This window comes from Carcharodon carcharias, chromosome 13 (assembly GCF_017639515.1).
Source record: "Carcharodon carcharias isolate sCarCar2 chromosome 13, sCarCar2.pri, whole genome shotgun sequence".
NCBI lineage: Eukaryota > Metazoa > Chordata > Chondrichthyes > Lamniformes > Lamnidae > Carcharodon > Carcharodon carcharias.
The window spans coordinates 60538827-60560409 of record NC_054479.1 but is presented as its reverse complement, the minus strand read 5'-3'; the positions used below and the strand labels follow the sequence as shown (position 1 = coordinate 60560409).

General features: G+C 42.9%; 1 protein-coding gene across 7 annotated transcripts in view; it reads right to left on the bottom strand.

Annotated features, from left to right (window-relative positions):
- Window positions 1-21583, bottom strand: part of wu:fi75a02 — a 66432-nt gene that overhangs the window by 30068 nt on the left and 14781 nt on the right. For 2 of the 7 annotated variants that reach the window (XM_041202286.1, XM_041202296.1), the window contains exons 3-4: window positions 10164-10258; window positions 5776-6500 (exon numbers count right to left, since the gene is read on the bottom strand). The exons of 1 other annotated variant lie outside the window; for it this stretch is intronic. In XM_041202286.1, the coding sequence (XP_041058220.1) occupies window positions 5776-6405 (630 nt within the window). In that variant the 5' untranslated portion in view covers window positions 6406-6500; window positions 10164-10258. Of the gene's footprint in view, window positions 1-5775; window positions 6501-10163; window positions 10259-11034; window positions 11102-16719; window positions 16786-21583 lie in introns of those variants that run through there. 4 more of the 7 variants (XM_041202287.1, XM_041202288.1, XM_041202290.1 and 1 more) reach the window with 4 other exon arrangements.

Genomic DNA, 21583 nt, shown 5'->3' with positions numbered 1-21583 from the left:
GACATTCTGAAATTGTGCAAGATGCTATATAAATGCAGACCTATCTTTTTCTAAGTGACAGTGATCATGATATTGCCCAGTGAGAGCTCCACAGCTCCTGTACAGCTGGCAATTGTTACTCAGAAAGACAGTGGATGTATTGGAAGTTGTCTTATTTGGGCCAAATTCATTCATTTGCATACACTCTGGTCAAAGGCAGATCCTTGGTTCATCGCCTGCTGATGCTTCATCCCGTTTCCTGGGCAGTTTTTATTAGTGGTGGCTTGTCAATGGTCAGTGCCATTGCCCTTCACTCTCAGAGATAGGACGAGAATGTAGGTCCCAAGTCTACCTCAGCCAGAACAGATTCAAACCCACACTGCTGGCTTTTTTCTGGGCCACATGTTGGCCATCTAGCGAAACACACAAAATTAAAATGATCTACAAATTGCAGTTTTATAACCTCGCTACCAGGTTTCTCACAGTTCAAGTCACGTTGGAAAAAAAGACAGCAAATTCCTTACTGAGGGGGAAACCAGCTTCCAGTCCCTATAAGTTTGTTTGGTGCGTGTTAGATTTGCAGAGTCCTTCTACATTGGCTGCTCCCTTTCACTGATGCATAAATATATGTTTGAACTGTCACCAAAGATAAAGGAAAACCACTCAATTTTACTTTAAACAACAAGAAAAAAAATCCTGAGGATGTGGGTGAAGCTGGCAATCCCACATTTACTGTCCGTCCCTCATTACCCTGAGACAGTGGTGCACCTTTGTACATAGCAGATCAGACAGCATTTTAAGTCATCCACTTGATAACAGAAGTGGGCCATTCAGCCCCTCAAGCTTGGACATCTAGTCATTAATTTATGCTCATTTCTGTGTTGCTCTTGGTGATTGTTGCCACTGGAGAATGGGAGAGAACTTCAAACTCCACCTGTACATCTTGGGCTGAAGGGCTTACCTTATGAAGAAAGGTTGAACAGGTTGGGCCTATAGCCATTGGAACTTTGAGGATTGAGAAGTGACCTTATTGAAACATAAAATCCTGAGGGGATTTGATAGTGTAGGTACAGGAGGATGTTTCCACTTGTGGGAGAGACTAGAATCAGGGGACAGTTTAAGAATGGGAGGTCTGCCTTTTAAGGTGAAGATGGAGGAGATTTTTTTTTCTCTCAAAGGGTCATTAAGTCTGTAGAAATCTTTCCTCCAGGAAGCAGTGGAGACTGGGTATTTGAATTTATTCAAGGTAGACTGAGGCAGATTTTTGACAGACAAGAGACTCAGGGCTATGGGGTAGGGGAGGGGTGGACAGGAAAGTGGCATTGAGATCACAACCAGATCAGCAGCCATGATCTTACTGAATGGTGGAGCAGGCTCGAAGGGCTGAATGGCCTACTCCTGCTCCTAGGTCCTGTGTTCTCATGTACGGCTGTATCCACTCTGCCTATTGCGCCTTTTTCTTCACTCCAGTCTCACTAGCAGTTTATACTGTGTGAGTTCTAATCACTTCCACACCATCCCTGTGGCCGCCAAACTGTAGATAGCCACTTCAGGTAACTCAGGTAACTAAAAAGAAATTGATTGAGATGATCCTGAAGTTGGTTCAAAGGAAGTCCTTTGGAAGTGTAGACACTTGCAACGTAGGAAACCCAGCTTCCAATGTGTGCACAGCAATGAATCAGAACTTTCACTGGAGGGGCAACTCAGGCAAGGTTAGTGTTAGTGCTAGATAGGCAGAGTGGAAACAGCTACAAGTACTGTCCCACTCCCCAACACAGAATTGTGTGATTTTGAGGAGGATGTCCTGACATTGAAACTCAAGGTCCCATAGTGATACAAAGAGGTGTCTGTCTTCACCTAAGTTTTACAGACAGTTGATTTGTGCTACGCTAACTTTTTAAAGATGTTGCATTAGATAATAGTTTAAGAATTTAATATTTCATTGCAGTTTGCAATCAGTGCTTGTCCAATTTTGCCCACTTACAAACTAATCAGACATTAGAAGAATTTTACAGTACAAGGACACCATGCTGGCTCTCAAGAGTGCCATCCATCCTTAATTAGCCACGCATTCCTTTTGGTCCTCTGTACATTCATCAAATTTTTCCTTTATCAAAGCTTTATCCAAGTCCCTATTCAAATCTCTTCCAGATTCTGTCTTCACTACCTTCTCTGTGAGGCACTGCATGTCTTAAGTGTTCGCATAAAGAAAGCTCCAAACACCTCCCATCATTCTTCATGTGACTTATCTTTAAATTTAATCACCTCCAATCACCAACCAGCAGAAAAGTTTTCTTTTATAATAGTCAGAATTTTGAACACCTCCCTCTTTAACCTGCCCCTCCCACTGCAAACAGCTTCAGTTTCTCTACTCCTTACAACTAACGCTTCTCTTCACAGTTATCTTCTGCACCCTACCCAAGTTCTAGGCATTTTTCCTATTGATTCCTAGATTATTCCAACAATATTCCAACTGTTGTCCGCCCAATAATTTAGGTCAATTCAGCAACACCCTTGCCTTCGGACTCTGATCCGATTTAAGCTGCAAATAAATGAAAAGATCATTCCTGATGTGATTCGCCTTTCTGGGTTAATCATTAATTAAGCCATATATTCGTGTATTAATTTAATCCGACTGGGTGGTGGGATCAGGTAGCTGAAGTGTGATGCAGAATGACACCAATGGCACAGGATCAATCCCCATATCGGCTGTGGTAATTTATGGAGGCCTTGTCCATGCCCCTCAAGCTATATATAACCAATTATCTCTCTTCATGAGAGAGATGCCTATTGTCTTTTATGGACTATGCTCTGATTTCCTTCCTCATCCCGTATTATGGACATTAGAAGCTCACTCACTACTAGCTATCCAGTTTATTCTTTACTGAACACCATCTACATCGGTAATTCTCTACATCTAATATGGTTTTCCCTCAGCATTCCAGTAACGTTCATTCAGAGCTGGAGTTTCACCCAATTTTATTTCAGCACTCCTTCCATTCGTTTATGCTTTCAGTCTACAGACACATCATCTGAACACCGAGGCAGCTCTCAGCTTGCCATTCCTTAAACCACAGATCATTCAACAAAGGAGGAGGCTATTCACCTAATCATGCCTGCGCTGGCTTTGGTGGAGCTACTAATTAGTTTCACTTCCCCATAGGCCTATACATTTTTCCCCATTTAAGTATATCCAATTTTGAAAGTTACTACTGAATCTGCTTCCACTGTCATTTCAGGCAGCCTAGGATGACCTAGATCATAACTGTGTAAACAAAAAAATTCTCATCCCCGTTTGATTTTTTTTTTGGTCAATTATCTTAAATCTGTTGCTTGGTAGTACCTAACTTGAATATTGCTGAAAAGAGCAACATGTTGCTGAAACTTTTTATCTTGCATTCATCAGGACAAATGCAAGAATGCCAAATTTCAAATAATCACAACAATTTTATACTGCAGGAGAAAAGGGTGCTGATTGGTTGGCAAGTCAACTGATTGTTGCTTTCTCCATGGCAACATTCTGGCCAAAGAATTATCGGCTCGACATGCTTCCAGATAATTCAAAAGAGGCACAAGGCTTGAATATATTCTTTTTGTTTGCAGTGCAGAGAATCCTGCATATTAATGTATGTTGCTCCCAGTGAGCGCAAACGGAACACTCTTCCCCATAGAGCATTGGAGGCAGGGTCAATGAATATTTTCAAAGCAGAGGTTGATTATTGACTAACAAGGGAGTCAAAGGTTATCAGGGGTAGATGGAATGTGTAGTTGAGGCCACAATCAGGTCAGCCATGATCTTACTGAATGGCAGAGCAGGTTCAAGGGGCCGAATGACCTAATCCTGCTCCCAATTAGTGTGTTCGTATCATTTGTCCCTTCAATACCTTAATGCTTCTATCCATTACTTGATGGAGATGATCTGCTACAGCACTCCACAAGTCCTTCGTTCAGTTAAATATTGTTCTGTTTCCCACTCCCCCTCCCTCCAACCCCTCTTTTTGATCATATTAACGTACCAGCCCAAATCTTACTTTTCTGAAAGGCGGCAGCTGACCTGCTTTTCCAGCATTTGGTCACAAATTTCCAGCATCTGCAGTGTTTTATTTTTACACACACACAGACACAGGACACGCTGTAAAGAGATGCAGGAAATTCAGGACAGGAGGAGAGGGTGAACACAAATTTCAAACAGATGAGCAACAGTATTCAAGATCTAGTGAACACCAATTGGAACAGTATGACCAGACACTTCTACTAAACCGCTTAAAATGCAACTGCTGAGGTCTGTGCTCGAAAGCATAAGAGTACTCTTGGACATTTAAAGCTATAGGAACCAGGTGTGAAACAACACCCACACAAGGCCACTAGCCAAGGTAAGCATCAATTGTGCTCCCACAGTGAGAATTTATTAGTTCTGTAATGGTTTGCCCTTTTGCTAATCCTCTCACCTTGTGGCCAGATGTTCTTGCAGCTGTAAAAAGACTAGAGGAAAATGGAATGAGTTAGGAAACACTAAAGGTCATGTAGGTGGGAACAGGAATTACAAAAGGAGCGGGATAGGTTAAGATAAATGGACAAAACTTTGGCAGATGGAGTTTAATGTAGGGCAAGTGTGAGGTCATCCATTTGGGATCCCAAGCAAATCAGAATATTTCTTAATGGTTTCTCATTTTTCTTAAATGAGAAACTAGGAATTGTGGAGAATAGGATTCACATCTCCAGGTACAAAAACCACTAAAAGCTGGTGCACAGGTACAGAAAGTAATCGGAGATTAAAAGGTGCTGGCTTTTAGCTCAAGGAGGCTAGAAAATAAAGAGGGGAGGAAGCAACACTTCTGTTGTACTGAGTCTTGGTTGGACCCAATCTGCAGTAGTGTGTTCAGTTCTGGACCTTGCACCTCTGCAAGGATATATTAGTTTTGAAGGTGTTGCTGCCAGGTTCGTCAGGAAGATACCAGAGGCAAAGGGTTCAATTATACAGAGAAGTTGCATAAACTTGGCTTGTTCCTTAGAGTTTGGAATTGAAAGAGAAGCTATTGCCTTTGTTAGAGAAATCTAAAACAAGGGGGCAGAATCTTAAAATCAGGGCCAGGCTATTGAGGGGTGAAATTAGAAAGCACTTTCTCACATAAAGGGAAGCAGAAACCTGGAATCCTGTTCTCTAAAAAGCTGTGGGATACTGGGTCAATTGAACATTTCATTATGGAGGTAGATGTCTGTTGGGTAAGGCTATGCAAGGATATGGAGCAAAATGATTGAAGGTAAACAGGTACAGATCAACAATACTCCAAATGGAAAGGTGGGTCAGGTTCAAGGGGCTGAATGTCAACCACCCCCCCCGCCTCCCAACTGTTTTTACTTAATATTTTACGCCACTTCACTCTGATTTTCCATTAGTGCTAATGAATTGGGGTGGGGTCGGTGGCAGGGGGAGGGAGAAGCGTCAGAGGAAGATGAGTGCAATGAACTATAAATAGCTTCAGTTAACTATTACCAGCCTTGTGAAAGGCAAGAACATTGTGCAGTTGTTTGAATGACTGCAAAGTAAAATTTAATTAAAAATACAAGTTGACCATATCCTGCTCCTTACTGTTCTTAAAACATTTCTTTTCAAGACTATGGACTTTGTGCCAAATCTATCAACCTGAAGGAAAACTGGTAACAGTAAATGGCAGCTTACTGAGCCCAGTAATTACCAACCTGTATGTCTTCCCAGCACACAAGCTGCCAAACTGTTCCACTGCCAGCTTCCGACCCAATACTGGCACACTACTACTGCTCACACATGGTTCTCACCTGGTTACTGCCTGGCTTCATAACTGAACGTGCCTTACTCCGGCGAACTACAGAGTGGCTCTTCCCTATAGTCCCTGCTCTCTTCCTCTGCACCAATCCAATTTCCCGGGACAATTTAACACTTGCATCCTCCTCACACTTAACACGAGATTCCAGCCTCCCCTCGTCACTGCCTTCGACTGCCGACTCTTTGCTCTTCGGCCTGGTATTCCGTTTCATGGCACCAACATCTGGCGATGCAATCAGTCCACAATTCGCTACCTTTCGGTAGTTCAGCTTCCTGACTGTCCGTCCGCTGGATTTGAGCGTGTGGGTTCGGATTTGTGGCAGGGCCGCTGCGTCAGAGGGCTTGCTCTGAATGGACATCCTTGTCACTCTTCGGCTCTGAAGCTCCTGTGACAGGAGAAGGGATGCGGCCTCCGAGACGGACAGCTGCCGGCTCCGCGGCCCCAGTCTGTGGGCTGGTGGGACAGCCTGTGGCTGAGATGGTCTACCTTGGACGGACGTTCTAGTCACTCTCCTACTCCGAAGTCCGATGCATAACTCCTGGGCCAGCAGAAGCGAGGCCGCTTCAGGTGTTGGTAGTTGCTGGCCCCTGCTCACCCCTCCACCTACAATAGCTGAAAGCATGACTTCTTTTGGATGGGCCTTCTCGGCTGGGGGAGTGGGGGGAGGGGAGGGATTTACACTGTAGATGCTTAGGCACACATTTTACACAGCAATACCTATAAAAAAAACACAAAAAAAACTGTAGAATCCCTTGAAATGATTCCCAATTCTAAACTTATAATAACCTAAAAAATTAACACCTCAAAGTAGAAGCCATCGAATATGAGAAATAAAATCCGGAGCAGACTATTTGGCCCTTTTGAGTCTGCTTAGTCATTCAACATGATCATGGCTGATCAAGTTCAATCTCACTTTCCCACCTGCTCCCCATATTCCTCAAGACACAAGATCAATCAACTTCTGTCTTGAAAATAGTCCATGACTGAACATGCTCAACCCTGCGGGGTAGAGAATTCCAAAGGTTCAAGCCTAAATGGCTGATCACTTATTCTAAGATTATGACCCTTTGTTTTAGATTCCTTGACCAGCAGAAACATTTGCCCAGCACTATCCTGTTAAGCCACTTCAGAATTTTATGTTTCAATTACAACATTCTTCTATATCACAGGGAATATAGGCCTAGTCTATGCAATCCCTCCTCACAGGACAATCCCCTCATCCCAGGAACCAGCCTAGTGAGCCTTCATTACATTCCCTCCAAAGCAAGTATATCCTACCTTAGGTAAAGATGCCAATAATTTACACAGTGCTCCATGTGTGGTCTCATTATAGCCTTATATATTTAGGGTTGATCTCTTCCTAAAATCTAGTCAAGTTTTACATTTAGTATTTAATTCAATTTTAATCCTAACTGGTAGTTTCTTCCAGTGTTAGTCGTGATAAACAAGCGGCAGCAATAATTAACCAGGTGGATAGTTAGAACTGGTTCCATGGTCAGCAGAGTCTGACTCAGCTCTTTTGGAACCTTTCCTCGTCCAAACACAGGAGGCTTTTTCTAATACATGAAGTCTATTCCTATACTGTACTGCTTCTACAGTGTACTTCACTCAAGGAACCTAGTGAGCAAGGAAATGCCACGCAGCAATGTGGCTTTCTGGTATTTTACAAAACAAGGAGTAGTCCGTGAGAGGGAGTGAGACTTGTAAACCAAGTCTAGAAGCATTTGTTAGGGGAGCAGGTTGGTAAGTTTTAAGGATTTCCCCCCTTCTAAAGTAGGGCAGTAGTTTAAGCAGGGACTGGGTAAATATAAATACTGTATTACATTTATATAATTTAACTAAATTGCTTGATACAATTACAAATCATCACTGAATAAAGATTTTAATAAAATAAAAATCTAGTCTGAGATATGGTAGAGCAGACTATGTCTAGACTGCAGAGATGGGAATAGATCCACTAAGGAATAGAGAGAATAATCCCAGAGGTAACAACAGAAAGGTGGCAAAAAATTAAGTAATTATTTTGCTTCAGTGATTACCAGGGAGATACAACAGGTAGTCATGACACAAAGATGAGACGAGCAATAAGTGTATTCAAAATAACAAAAGTGGATGTACTGAATGAACTAATCAAACTCAGAGGATAAAGCCTTTGGTTCAGATGGATTGCATCCACGTATTTTAAAAGAATCTAGGGAAGAGATAGCAGAGGCATTACTATTCGTATTTAATAATTTGTTGAAGAAAAGGGTGTACTGCCAGAGGGATGGTGCATAGCTAATATAATTCCTATAGTTAAGAGGAGAACATACCAGGGAATTATAGACCAGTCATCTTAACAACAACAGTAAGAAAAATAATGGAATCCCTACTAAAGGAGAATAGAAGAACATCTAAAAATGAAAAATACTATACAATAATGAATAGTCAACATGGATTTCAAAAGGGAAAATCCTGCTTGACTAACCTTATTGAATTAATTGAGGAGGTAACAGAGTAGACAATCATAATGTGGTAGATGTAATTTATCTGGATTTTAAAAGTCTAATAAATCAGTGGAAGAATGGGTAGGTTCAGGATAGAAAGCAGTAAGTGGGAGTAAAGGGTAGTTATTTAGAGAGATGGAAGGTGGGAAGTGGTGTTACACAAGGGTCAGTGATGGGAACACTGCACTTCACAATTTACATGACTAATTTGGACTTAAGAATCAAAAACACAATTTCTAAATTTGCAAATAATACCAGCGTGGTGAGATAGTCATTACGGAGGAGGACAATAAAAAAATTACAGGAGGACATTATATGCCTATTCTGCAAGTTTATTGAAGTTAAACCCAGCTAAATGGGTGGTAGAATATTCAGTAGGAAGAATAAAGAGGTCACTTATTACTTGGAAGGCGGGGTAGAGGAACAAAAGGGATCTCGGAGTACAAATACTTCGATCACTAAAAATTAGCAATACCATTAAAAAAAAGCAAACCAAACACTAAAGGGATGGAAATGAAGAGTAGGGAAGTTGTGTTAAACCATATCGAATCTTGATAGGGCACATTTAGAGCGCTGTGTCTTGTTCTGGTTACCATATAAGAGATTAAAGAGACACTGGAGAGGGTGCAGAGATGATTTACAAGGGCGATACCAGATATGCATGGGTATACAAATCAGGAAAGGACGAACAGGATAGGTTGCTTCTCCCTTGAGAAAGGTGATGGAGGACTGACTTAATAGATGTCTTTAGAATTCTGAAAGGTTTTGAACAAGTGAATAAAGAGAGAGAGAGAGAAAGAGAATGTGTTTCCTCTTGTGAGGAACAGCACAACCAGAGGCCATCAGTATAAGACAGTCACCAAGAAATCCAATAGGGAATTCAGGAGAAACTTCTTTACCCAAAGAGTGGTGAGAATGTGGAACTTGCTACCACAGGGAGTGGTTGAATAGTATAGAAATATTTAAGGGGAAATTAGACAAGCATATGACAGAGAAAGGAAAGAATTACAATGATAGATTTAGATGAGGAAAGATGGGAGGAGGCTCAAGCGGAGCAAAAGCACCAGTATGAACTGGTTGGGTTGAATGGCCTGTTTCTTTGCTGCATATCCAGTCATCCTAAGTAACTGCAGTGAGATTTCTTCACTCTTACACTCTAACCCCTTTGAAATAAAGATCAATGTACCATTTGTTTCCCTAATTGCCTGCTGTACCAGCATGTCAACTTTGTGATTTCTGTAAAAAGAAAACCCAGGTTCCTCTGAAAAGCCAATGTTTCCCATCTTCCACATTTAAATTTTTCTGCTTTTGAAGATTTCCTTCCAAAGTGGTAACTTTAGACTTCCCACATGCTGATATCCCACCTGCCATGTTCGTGCCCACTCATTTAACCTGCTATTATTCCTTTGCAGACTGTGTCATCCTCATAGTTTACTTTCCAACCTAACTGTGTACCACACCAAACCTGAATGTTAAAATCACTCACTTCATTTATCATTAATATAGGTTATAAATAGCTGGGGCCCACGTACGGATCCTTGCAGCACCCCACTAGTTACAACCTGGCAACCCATAAGTGTCCTATTTATTCCTACACTTTTTTCTGTCCATAATCCTCAAACTTTGCTAATATATCACCCCTAATCCCATAAATTCCAATTTGGTGTAATAATCTTCTGTGTGACATTTTATCAATTTTTTTGAAAATCAAAATCAAAACCTCTGTCCACTTGTTCCCCCTCATATCTACCCTGCTGGTTACATCCTCAAAAAACTCTTAACAGGTTTCTCAAACACAAGAAGTGATAGCCAGTCCCTGCTGATCACTTGTGACTGTGAATCAACTGCATTTAATTAAGCATAGCATGATACTAAACATTAGATCAAAACTAACCAATTACGATGCTAGGAGGGTCCAATGTTGGACACTGTCGACCAACATCCACTGGGCTCTTCAGTAACATTCAACATGAACCCCGGTTCAGTCAGCTAAGGGGAAAGAAAAATTTACAGAGTCAACAGCTGGCATATTTTACAGAATAGAATGAAATCTAATGCTAAACTTAATGCCCACACTCTTCACTTTATTAATTCCAGTGCTGTATGGAAGAAGGATAAAGACCAGGGTTCGACAGCTTGACTATGCTGACAAGTCATCTCAGGAAGTCTAATGATGGGAACACCATTGACCTCAGGATGGGAAGATCAGCCTCTATTCCTGCCTCTGACTGACATTCACAACTCACATTATCTCTTCATTGATCTTAGCTGAGGAAACATCACATGGCATACAGAGTGGCCTCCACAGCTCTGGTCAAGAGCAGACTAGTTCATACTCAACTTCATCACTCTGGCTGGGTGCCACCAGCTGCCCAGCAGAGGTCCACCTCAACCCCAATCTCCCAAACTAAGTGTACTCCTGTCTTCCCAAACAAGCAGGTCTGTGAACTTGCACAGACTCCGCAATGTGGAATTGGATAGATCGTGGTGGCAGCTATTGAAAATACAGTGTGGACCTCAGGACTGCCTTCGTAAGGCAACATTTGGGGGCACTGTACGGGGCTCTGCAATTTATAAAATGAATTAAAATGCTCAGGAATCTGAAGCATAAGCAGGAAGGGGGAAGAGCAATAAGCAAAATCTTTGGGCAGATGAAAGAAACATGATTATGTTTAAAAGTGGCAGATTTTTAAAAAATTCTCCCCTACACAATGAAGTTAACAAATGAACTGCTGGAGAAAGTTAGAATCAGGCAATAATTTTACCTTGGCTTGTCACAAAACGATTACAGCACAGGAGGCAGCCATTCAGCCCAATGTCTGAAACAGCAACCCAACCAGTCCCAATACCACACCCTTTCCTCACACCAGTACAAAGTCTCTCTCTTCAGGGCCTTATCTATTTCCACCACACACTCAGGCAGTGCATTCTAGATCCTAACCAATCGCTACATTAAAAACGTTTTTCCTCACTTTGCAGCTTTCCGTTCATGAACTGCGAGGACAGTGTAGAACTTCAAAGGACATAGACAAGTTGGTGGAGTGGGAAGATAGGTGGCAGATGAAGTTCAATGAGGAGAAGTGTGAGGTGGTGCATTTTGGTAGGAAGAACATGCACAGAATATAAAATAAGGGGTGAAATTTTGAAGAGGGTGCGGGAGCAGTAAGACCTGGGTGTATATGTGCATAGGTCATTGAAGTTGACAGGACAGGTGGAGAGAGCAGTTAATAAAGCATATAGTATCCTGGGCTTTATTAAAAGGAGCATAGAGTACAAGAGCAGGGAGGTTATGCTGAATTTATATAAGATACTTGTTAGACCTCAGCTGGAATGTTGTGTACAGTTCTGGGCACTACATTATAGGAAGGATGTGAACACATTGGAGAGAGTGCAGAAGAGGTTTACAAAAATGGTTCCAGGGATGAGAAACTTCAGCTATGAGGATAGATTGGAGAGGTTGAGACAGTTCTCCTTGGAGAGAAGGGGGCTAAGAGGAGATTTGATAGAGATTTGCAAAATCACAATCGAGCTGGACAGAGTAGATAGTGAGAAGTTGTTCCTGCTTATAAAAGGATCAAGAATGAGAGGGCACAGATTCAAAGTGATTTGCAAAAGAAGCAACTGCGACGTGAGCAAAAACTTTTTCACACAACAAGTGGTTCGGGTCTGGAATGCACTGGCTGGAAGTCTGATGGAGGCAGGTTCAATCAAGGCATTCAAGAGGGCATCAGATGATTATTTGAATAGAAACAATGTGCAGGGGTACAGAGAAAAGGAAGGGCAATGGCACTAGGTCATAATGCTCATTTGGAGAGCCAATGAAGACACATTGGGGTGAATGGTCTCCTTCTGTGCCATTAAAATTCTGTGATTCTGAGGCACTAAATAAGCTCTCCACTCACCATATAGAAAGTTAAAAGCAAAATACACAAAGCAAAGCAGAGGAGAGAGGCCAGCATGCAGCTGGGAGAGGAAACCTGGATGCATACAGCCTACAAAGAGATAAGGAACGATGAATCGCGCCTTGGACGGGCTGATGATTCAGCATGGTGGAATAAACGCAGAAACTGATTGTTGCAATCTCCAATAAGCTCTCAAACTGTCTCCAGAAACAAGAGAAAACCTGCCAACCACAAGCACTAACGCTTAGCGGTTTCACACACTTTTGTTGAATTAAAGATGCAGCAAATCTATCACATTCTGACAGAAAAGGCTACCACATGGAATAAAACTCCCTCTGCACTGCCCTTTGCTTCCAAAATGTATTTTTTGTCCATAAAAAGCAGGACAAATACAACCCAGCCAATTACTGCCCCACCAGTCTACTCTCGATCATCAGTAAAGTGTAGGAATGGGTCATTGACAGTGCTATTAAGCGGCACTTACAAAGCAAAACCTGCTCACTGACGCTCAGCTTGGGCTCTGTCAGAACCACTTAGCTCTTGACGTCATTACAGCCTTGGTTCAAACATGGACAAAAGAGCTGAACTCCCGACGTGAGGTGAGTGTGACTGCCCTTGACATCTAGGCCGCATTTGACAGAGTGTGACATCGAGGAGCCCTAGCAAAACTGGAGTCAATGGGAATTGGGGGAAAACTATCCACTGGATGGAGTTATACCTAGCACAAAGGAGGATAGTTATGGCTGTTGAGGGTCAGTCATCTCAGTCCTGGGACTTCACTTCAGGAGTTCCTCAGGGTAGTGTCCTAAGCCCAACCATCTTCAGCTGCTTCATGAATGACCTTCCTTCCATCATAAGGTCAGAAATGGGGATGTTCCCTGATGACTGCACAATGTTCAGTACCATTCATAACTCCTCAGATACTGAAGAAGTCCCTGTCCATATACAGCAAGACCTGGACAAAATTCAGGCATGGGTGGATAAGTGGCAAGTAACATTCGCAACACACAAGTGCCAGGCAATGACCATCTCCAACAAGAAAGAATCTAATCTTTAGCATTCAATCTCCAACCAGAAATGCCGAGTGGATGATCCATCTCAGCCTCCTCCAGAGGTCCCCTGCATCACAGATGCCAGTCGACAACCAATTCGATTCACTCCACGTGATATCAAGAAACAGCTAAAGGCACTGGATACTGCAAAGCCTATGGGCCCTGACAATATTCTGGCAATAATACTAAAGGCTTGTGCTCCAGAACTTGCCACGCCCCTTGCCAAGCTGCTTCAATACAGTTACAACATTGGCATTTACCCAGCAATGTGGAAAATTGCCCAGGTATGTCCTGTACACAAGAAGCAGGACAAATCCAACCCGGCCAATTATTGCCTCATCAGCCTACTCTCAAAAAAACAAGTCATTTAACATATAACCCGCAACTCAAAACAGGTGATGGTCTTGCCATCCCTTTTCCCCTCACCATTTCCAGAGATCGAAATGACGGAAACCTAACCACATCCTGGAGACCAGCTTATTCACTGGAGAAAAATAACTGTACATCCTTCTGCTTCCAAAAGTACATTTTTTATTATTCTTGATGGGACATGGGTGTTGCTGGCTAGGCCAGCACTTTTATTGCCCAAACCTAATTGTCCTCAAGGTGGTAGTCAGCTGCCTTCTGGAATCACTGCAGTCCATGTGGTGTAGGTCCACTCTCAGTGCTGTTAGGGAGGGAGTTCCAGGATTTTGACCCATTGACAGTGAAGGTACAGCGATATATTTCCAAGTCAGGATGGTGTGTGACTTGCAGGGGATGGTGTTCCCATGCATCTGCTGTCCTTGTCCTTCTAGGTGGTGGATGTCACAGGTTTGGAAGGTGGTGTCGAAGGAGGGTTCCATGCCAGGGCTACACAGACTTTTCTTTTCCTGGCTCACTTAGCTGTCAATCTAGATCTTGACCATGAACATTATTCTGCCAACCAAGTCCTCATTCTGAGATGGACAGAAATCCTCTCTCAGCAGCAGTCACAGGGTAACAACAGGAACTCCGGCCAACTTTTCCTCCTTGGCCCAGGGGGAGCTAGACATACCCCTGTTCCCATTGCTGCATTGGGTGAAACCAACTCACTCGGTACAAATCAGAGACTAGGTGTTGGGACTGTCTGATCACCCTAGATTGTTACTGCACCACAGAGTTAAGAAAAGAGGAAATTAGGAAATAAGTATCATAATTTCTTCAGGTTCTAACACTGCTTATTAAGACAAGTATACAGGTGAGCATTTGGACATCCCTTTGCATGTTTAGTACGCACAATTAAGTGATGGCATTAAATTCTTACTAACAATCTTAGGAACATAGGATTTAGGAGAGTAGGCCCTTCAGTCTTTCGAGCCTGCTCTGCCATTCAATAAGGTCATGGCTGAACTGATTATGGCCTCCACTCCATTTTCCTGTCTACCCCCCATAACCCTGGACTCTCTTGTTGACCAAAATTCTGTCTAACTCAGCCTTGAATAAGTTCAATAACCCAGCCTCCACTGCTCTCTGGGGAAGAGAATTCCACAGACTAACGAGAGAAAAAAATTCACCTTTTCACCAGCTTAAGGAGTAGACCTCTTATTCTTAAACTGTGTCCCCTAGTTCTAGTCTCCACACAAGAGGGAACATCCTTCCGGTATCCACCCCATCAAATCCCCTCAGCACCTTATATGTATCAATAAGATCACCTCTCAATCTTCTGAACTTTAATGGGTAAAGGTCCAATCTGTCCAACCTTTCTTCATAAGACAAGCCTTCATTAATTGAGTGAACCTTCTCTGAACTGCTTCTTGGTACAATTTCACAAGTAAGTCAAAGGAAAATGAGCATAATTTTAAGACTTTAACTGAAATGGCAAAATAATTAATTAGTAATTCACTGTACAGCTACTAATTTATTGAAAAGCTAGCTAAATCCACCTATTGAGTTGCAGTTCAAGCTACAGACACTCTGACACACAAGGGAGGAGGAGGAATTACTTCAGAGTACAGTCACACACCAGAGGGGAGAGTGCGACTGACAGTTGGGTAAGAGAGATAGTGAATCAGCAGACTCTGCTCCTGTCCAACAAGTGGAAAGTACTCAATGCCCATGAGGATAAGGAGAAACATTTCAGGAAGACATGCAGAATGCCAACCAAGAGACCATGGAGAAGTTGGAAGTCCAAGGGGAGGAGGAGAAAGGTTACAATTATAGGGAATGCTATAATTAGGGGGATGGATAGTATTCTCTGCAGTCAGGATTGAGAGTTGTGAAGGCGGGTTGCCGACATGGTGCTAGAGTAAGGGGCATTTTGAAATGTCTGGAAAAGAATCCGGATAGGGAGTGGGAGGATCCAGTTGTGACCCATGCCCAAACCAACTATTTAAAAAAAAAAATTCATTCATGGGACATGGATGTTACTGGCAAAGCCAATATTTGTTGCCCATTCCTAACTGCCCTGGAGAAGGTGGTAATGGGCTGCAGACCCTGTGGTGTACGTACACCCACAGTTCTGTCAGGGAGGAGTTCCAGGACTTTGACTCAGGAACAACAATATATTTCCAAAACAAAAACAGAATTACCTGGAAAAACTCAGCAGGTCTGGCAGCATCGGCGGAGAAGAAAAGAGTTGACGTTTCGAGTCCTCATGACCCTTCGACAGAACTTGAGTTTGAGTCCAAGAAAGAGTTGAAATATAAGCTGGTTTAAGGTGTGTGTGTGGGGGGTGGAGAGATAGCAAGACAACAGAGATACGGAAATCTTGTCGCAGAGAGGAACAGAACTTCTTCAAGGAGGTAGGGATTTCTTGAAGAGCAGTGGCAGTCAATTAAACACAGATAAAAACAAAAAAAACGGCGGATGCTGGAAATCCAAAACAAAAACAGAATTACCTGGAAAAACTCAGCAGGTCTGGCAGCATCGGCGGAGAAGAAAAGAGTTGACGTTTCGAGTCCTCATGACCCTTCGACAGAACTTGAGTTCGAGTCCAAGAAAGAGTTGAAATATAAGCTGGTTTAAAGTGTGTGTGTGGGGGGGCAGAGAGATAGCAAGACAACAGAGAGATACGTATATTTCCAAGTCAGAATGGTGGGTGACTTGGACGGGTCCTTGCAGGTGGTGGTGTTCCCATGCACCTGCTCCCCTTGTCCTAGGTGGTAGAGGTCAGGGCTTTGGAAGATGCTGCCTAAGGAGGCTTGGTGAGTTGCTACAGTGCATCTTGTAGATGGTACACACTGCTGCCATTGTGTACTGGTAGTGGAGGGAGTGAATGTTGAAGGTGGCCGATGGGGTTTCAATCAAGATGGCTGCTTTATCCTGGATGGTGTCCAGTTTAACTATTATTGGAACTTGTAGCCACAGTATTTATGTGGCTGGTCCAGTTAAATTCCTGGGCATGATAACCCCCCAGGATGTTGATAGAGGGGGATTCACCGATAGTTATGCTGTTGAATGTCAAGAGAAGATTGTTAGATTCTCTCTTGTTGAAGGGGTCATTGCCTGACACTTGTGTAGAGTGAATGTTACTTACCACTTATCAGCCCAAGCCTGAATGTAGCCCAGAACTTGCCGAATATGGGCAAAGGGACTTCAGTGCCTGCGGAGTTGAAAAAAGTACTGAACTCTCTGCAATCATCAGGAAACATCCCCACTTTCGGCCTTAAAGGGAAGGCTATTGATGAAACAGCCAAAGATGGCTGGGCCTAGGACACAGGCTAGGGAACAGGTACCATTAAGGGAGTATCTGGGGCTGAAAAGCATGACCTCATGGGTCATTACCAGGATTATTGCCCAAGTCATGTGCAAATTGGCACAGGAATAAACAGATTAGGACAGTCAGTATATAACTAAAGAACTGATGGGAAGGATGAGTTCCATTTCATGATACACTGGCACAAGGTGATGACATAATGGTATCATCACTGGACTAGTAGTCCAGATATCCAGGGTAATATTCTGGGGACTCAGGTTAGAAACCCACCACAGCAGATGGTGGAATTTGAAGTTAAAAAAAACCTGGAAGTCTTTAGGGCGGATCTGGAAAATAATCTGGAAATCTAAGGATGACCATGAAACCATCGTTGATTGTCGTAAAAACCTTCAGGTAAGGAAATCTCCGTCCTTACCTGTTCTGGCCTACGTGTGACTCCAGACCTACAACAATGTGGTTGACTCTTAAATGCCCTCTGAAATGGCCTAGCAAGCCACTCAGTTCTCAAGGGCAAATAGCGATGGGCAATGAATGTTGGCCTAGCCAGCAACACCCACACCCAATGCATGAATATTAAAAAAAGATGCAGCATTGGGATGGCTGTACCTGAACTAGGCTGGGACCAAATTCCTAGTTGCTAAGGCTGACGAGGACTTTACACTAATAACAAGGGTGTGGGTGAGGAGGGGGGGGGGGGGGGGTGGAAAGAGAGAGAGAGAAAAAAGAGGAAATGGTAGAAATTTTAAAAAACAAAAACAAAGAATCAAGAGTAAAATGGTAAACTGGTCAAAGATCAGATAAAGTCAGAGCACAAAGGTTGGGTCCTTTCCCTTTTGCCAGTCACCCCTGGGCCAGGTAAAGGTCCCATGCTCAGGGTGATGAACCATGGCCAAAGGTGGAACCAGTGAATTTTCGATGATGGTGACACAAGGGATAATGGCTGCTTATAGGCAGAGCATCCTCCGGGGAAAGGACACATGTTTCCTTTAAGCACTCAAGGAAGGCAGCAGGAAACCACCACATTCTTTCCCCTAGTCATAATGCTCATTGAACTTGGAAATGGAAGGCTCTTACAAGCAACTAAAGACATGGAGAAATGAGAGGACCTGCCCATACGCAGATCACTATTGCAAGACAGCAATGTATGTAGTAATCAAAACTAAATACATGAACTGCAGCAATTATTTGCAGAGAGGATCCATATATAGTAGGGATGACTTAACTAAAGCTTACAGAACAGGATTAGCAACTAAATATTACAGGATATGCAACTAAATATTACAGGATATAACACATTTGGAAAGGTAGAAAGGGTGGAAGGTGGAGTAGCTGGGCTATATGAGGATACATAATGGGAATAGAAGAGGTTTAAACAGCCGTAATATAGATACAGAATCCATCCAGCAGTGTGAAGAGCAGAATTCTCAGCCAGTGTAAATGCTTTGCTGCAGCACAGAGGGATTTGGGGCTCCTCGTGCATGGATCACAAAAAGCTAACATACAAGTTCAGCAGGTAATAGGGAAGGCAAATGGAATGCTAGCCTTTATTTCAAAGGGAATGGAGTATAAAGATAGGGAAGTCTTGCTTAAACTATACAAGGCACTAGTCAGACCACACCTAGAATACTGTGAACATTTTGGTCCCCTTATCAAAGGAAAGATATACTGGCATTGGAGGAAGTCCAGAGAAGGTTCTAGGTTGATCCCAAATATGGAGGGGTTTTTTATGATGAGAAGTTGAGTAGGTTGGGCCTGTACTCATTGGAATTTAGAAGAATGAGAGGCGACCTTATTGAAACATAAAAGATTGTTAGGAGGCTTGACAGGGTAGATGCTGAGAGGTTGTTTCCCCTTGTGGGTGAGTCTAGGACCAGCGAGCATAGTCTCAGAGTAAGGGGTCACCCATTTATAATACAGATGAGGAGGAATTTCTTTTCTCAGAGAGTAGTCAATCTGTGGATTTCTTTATCACAGGGGGCTGTAGAAGCTGGGTTATTTAGTATACCAAGGCTGAGATAGACAGAGTTTTAATCAGTAAGGGAATCAAGAGTTATGGGGAAAAGGCAGGAAAGTGGAGCTGAGGATTATCAGATCAACCATGATTTCACTGAATGGCAGAGCAGACTACATGGTCCAAATGGAATTCTTCAGCTCCTACGTCTCATGCTCTCTCAGATCTTGCTACATTAAACAATGCACACAATTACACCTGTAAGTTCCCGCAAATGCATCATGACACATTTCTCTCTGTGGCATCAGTCACTGGCAGAAAACTTCATTGCCCAGTACATGACCCATACACCTATAACAAAGCGGTCACTTGGTACCAATATGTTATAGGGAAACGGGCAGTGACCACACTTCCATCAATACATTTCAATTTTAAGTGATTTTTTTTTGGGTGATAACCTCAGCACATCAAACTGCTCTCGCCACAAGTAACAGAAACCTTAACTGTTAAACAGTTCAAAATACTCTCTCCAGAGAAAATCCAAATCTGGATTAAGTCTGGACTGCTTTTGTTTCTTGTCGCTCAGGTGGACCTAGAATGAAGGCTTCACACAGCCACCAGTGTAACTGAAATCCAGTCGACAGAACAGGGCTAGGGTTTTGCCAACTGCAGACACAGCCCATACATCAGTCACAAAAACAAAAATAGCTGGAAAAACTCAGTGAGAAGAAGAGTCATACGGACTAGAAACGTTAACGTTATTCCTCTCTGCAGATGCTGTCAGACCAGCTGAGTTTTTCCAGCTATTTTTGTTTGTGTTTCAGATGTCCAGCATCCGCAGTATTTTGCTTTTACTATACATCAGTTAGACTGGCAAAGGTCCCTCTGGTTCCTTATCTGCACATTCCAGAGGTACAAGCACGCTGCGCCTTCTTTGCTCTTCGCAACCCTTAGACCCAGCTAGCTTTTATCGCGAGATGAGCTTCCAGCCATATATATATGCCATTATGAAAACCGCCTATTTCCACTTCTGTTACATTTTCCCACTCCACCCCTGCCTCAGCTCATTTGCTGCTGAAACCCTCATTTGTGCCCTTATTACCTCCAGACTGGACAATGCAGTCCTGGCTGGTCTCCCACATCACATCCTCCACAAACTTGAGGTCATCCAAAACTCTGCTGATTGTTTCTGACTTGCGCCAGGTCACATTCTATCACACCTGCTTGCTGACTTTCATTGGCTCCTGGTCAAGCAATAGCCCAATTTTCAAATTCTCATTTTTATCATTTGTGCACCTCCCCATCTCTGCAATCTCCTCCAGTCCGAGAACCCTCTGATACACTAGCGTTCATCTCAGTGCCCTTGAACAATTAAAAGTGCTGCTTTTAATTGCTCCACCTTTATAATGACTGTGCCTTTAATTGCCTAGACCCTAAGCTCAGGAATTACTTCCCTATGCCTCTCCACCACACTTTCCTCCTTTAATATGCTCCTTAAAACCGACTTCTTTGACCAAGCTTTTGATCATCTAACCTAATGTCCCCTTTTGTGGCTCGGTGTCCAATTCTCCGCAGATTACTGTGAAACATGTTGGGATGTTCTATTATGTTAAGGATGTTATACAAATACAGGTTGTTATTGTTGGATGCTCTCTTTCCCCCTCCCCAGGTTACATGGGATGCTCCATTCTGTCTCTCCAAGAGGAGGCAGATAAGAGGGTGTGCGAGAGGGAGAGCAGTAATAGAGGGAGAACACATTCAGCATAATCCAGAGGGGCCACCTATAAATCTGCCATGCCCCAGGATGAATTAATTACAATTGAGTTTCTGCCAATCACACTTATTTGTGAACTCTCAAGCGGGTTCCACATGTCCAGCTGGTTCTTCTGGGTGAAGGGCATGTTTTGAAAGCTTCGAGTACAATTATGTTTTAATTTAAAATAAAAGCAAAAAGCAAAACTTAACTGATGACTGTGCCCTAATTTAACTGTTTTAGAAAGTCACCTTCAGTAATTTAAAATCTGGTTACTCACAGGTATAGTATTGACATGGATTAAGGATTTTCAGCTGCATTAATCAAACTGTACCTGTTGATGGGGCTTCTTATATGGCTAAAAGTCCCTGCACATGATGCTCTGAAGTTAATTGCTCATTCCTGAGCAGCTTGGTAGGGACTGGAGTCACATACAAGCCAGACCTGCCAAAGGTTCAAGGTTCCATTCTTCGAAGGCCTTGATTTAAATTCAATTCAGTAACTTGCTATGGTGGGATTTGAACTCACGACCCCAAGGCTGCTCATCCAGTAACACATCAGTGTGCATGTATACCTCAAGGTTGCTGATGCTAAGATCTTGCAGCTGAGATTTAGGATTTCAGAAAATCAGAAGGCACAGAAGGAAGCCTTTCTGCCAGCTCTTCTAAAGAGCCATACATTATTCCCACACCCCTGCTCCTTCCCCACAGCCCTTCAAAGCACATATCTAATACTCCTTTGAAAGTTATTATTGAATAAGGCAGCCCACCATCAACTTTAATCTAAATAATGGAGGGGTGGGGGAGATTTGGAAAGCTAAAGAGAAAGGACAAGGCAAGAGTACAGGCTAGCGACGTAGGTAATGATAACCAGAGTGTGTCAGGAAGGGTCAGACTTAAGAGTGCAACAGTAGATAAGGTCAGAGTGCGGAAGAACAGTAAAAAGACAGAATTAAAGGCTCTGTATCTAAATGCATGTAC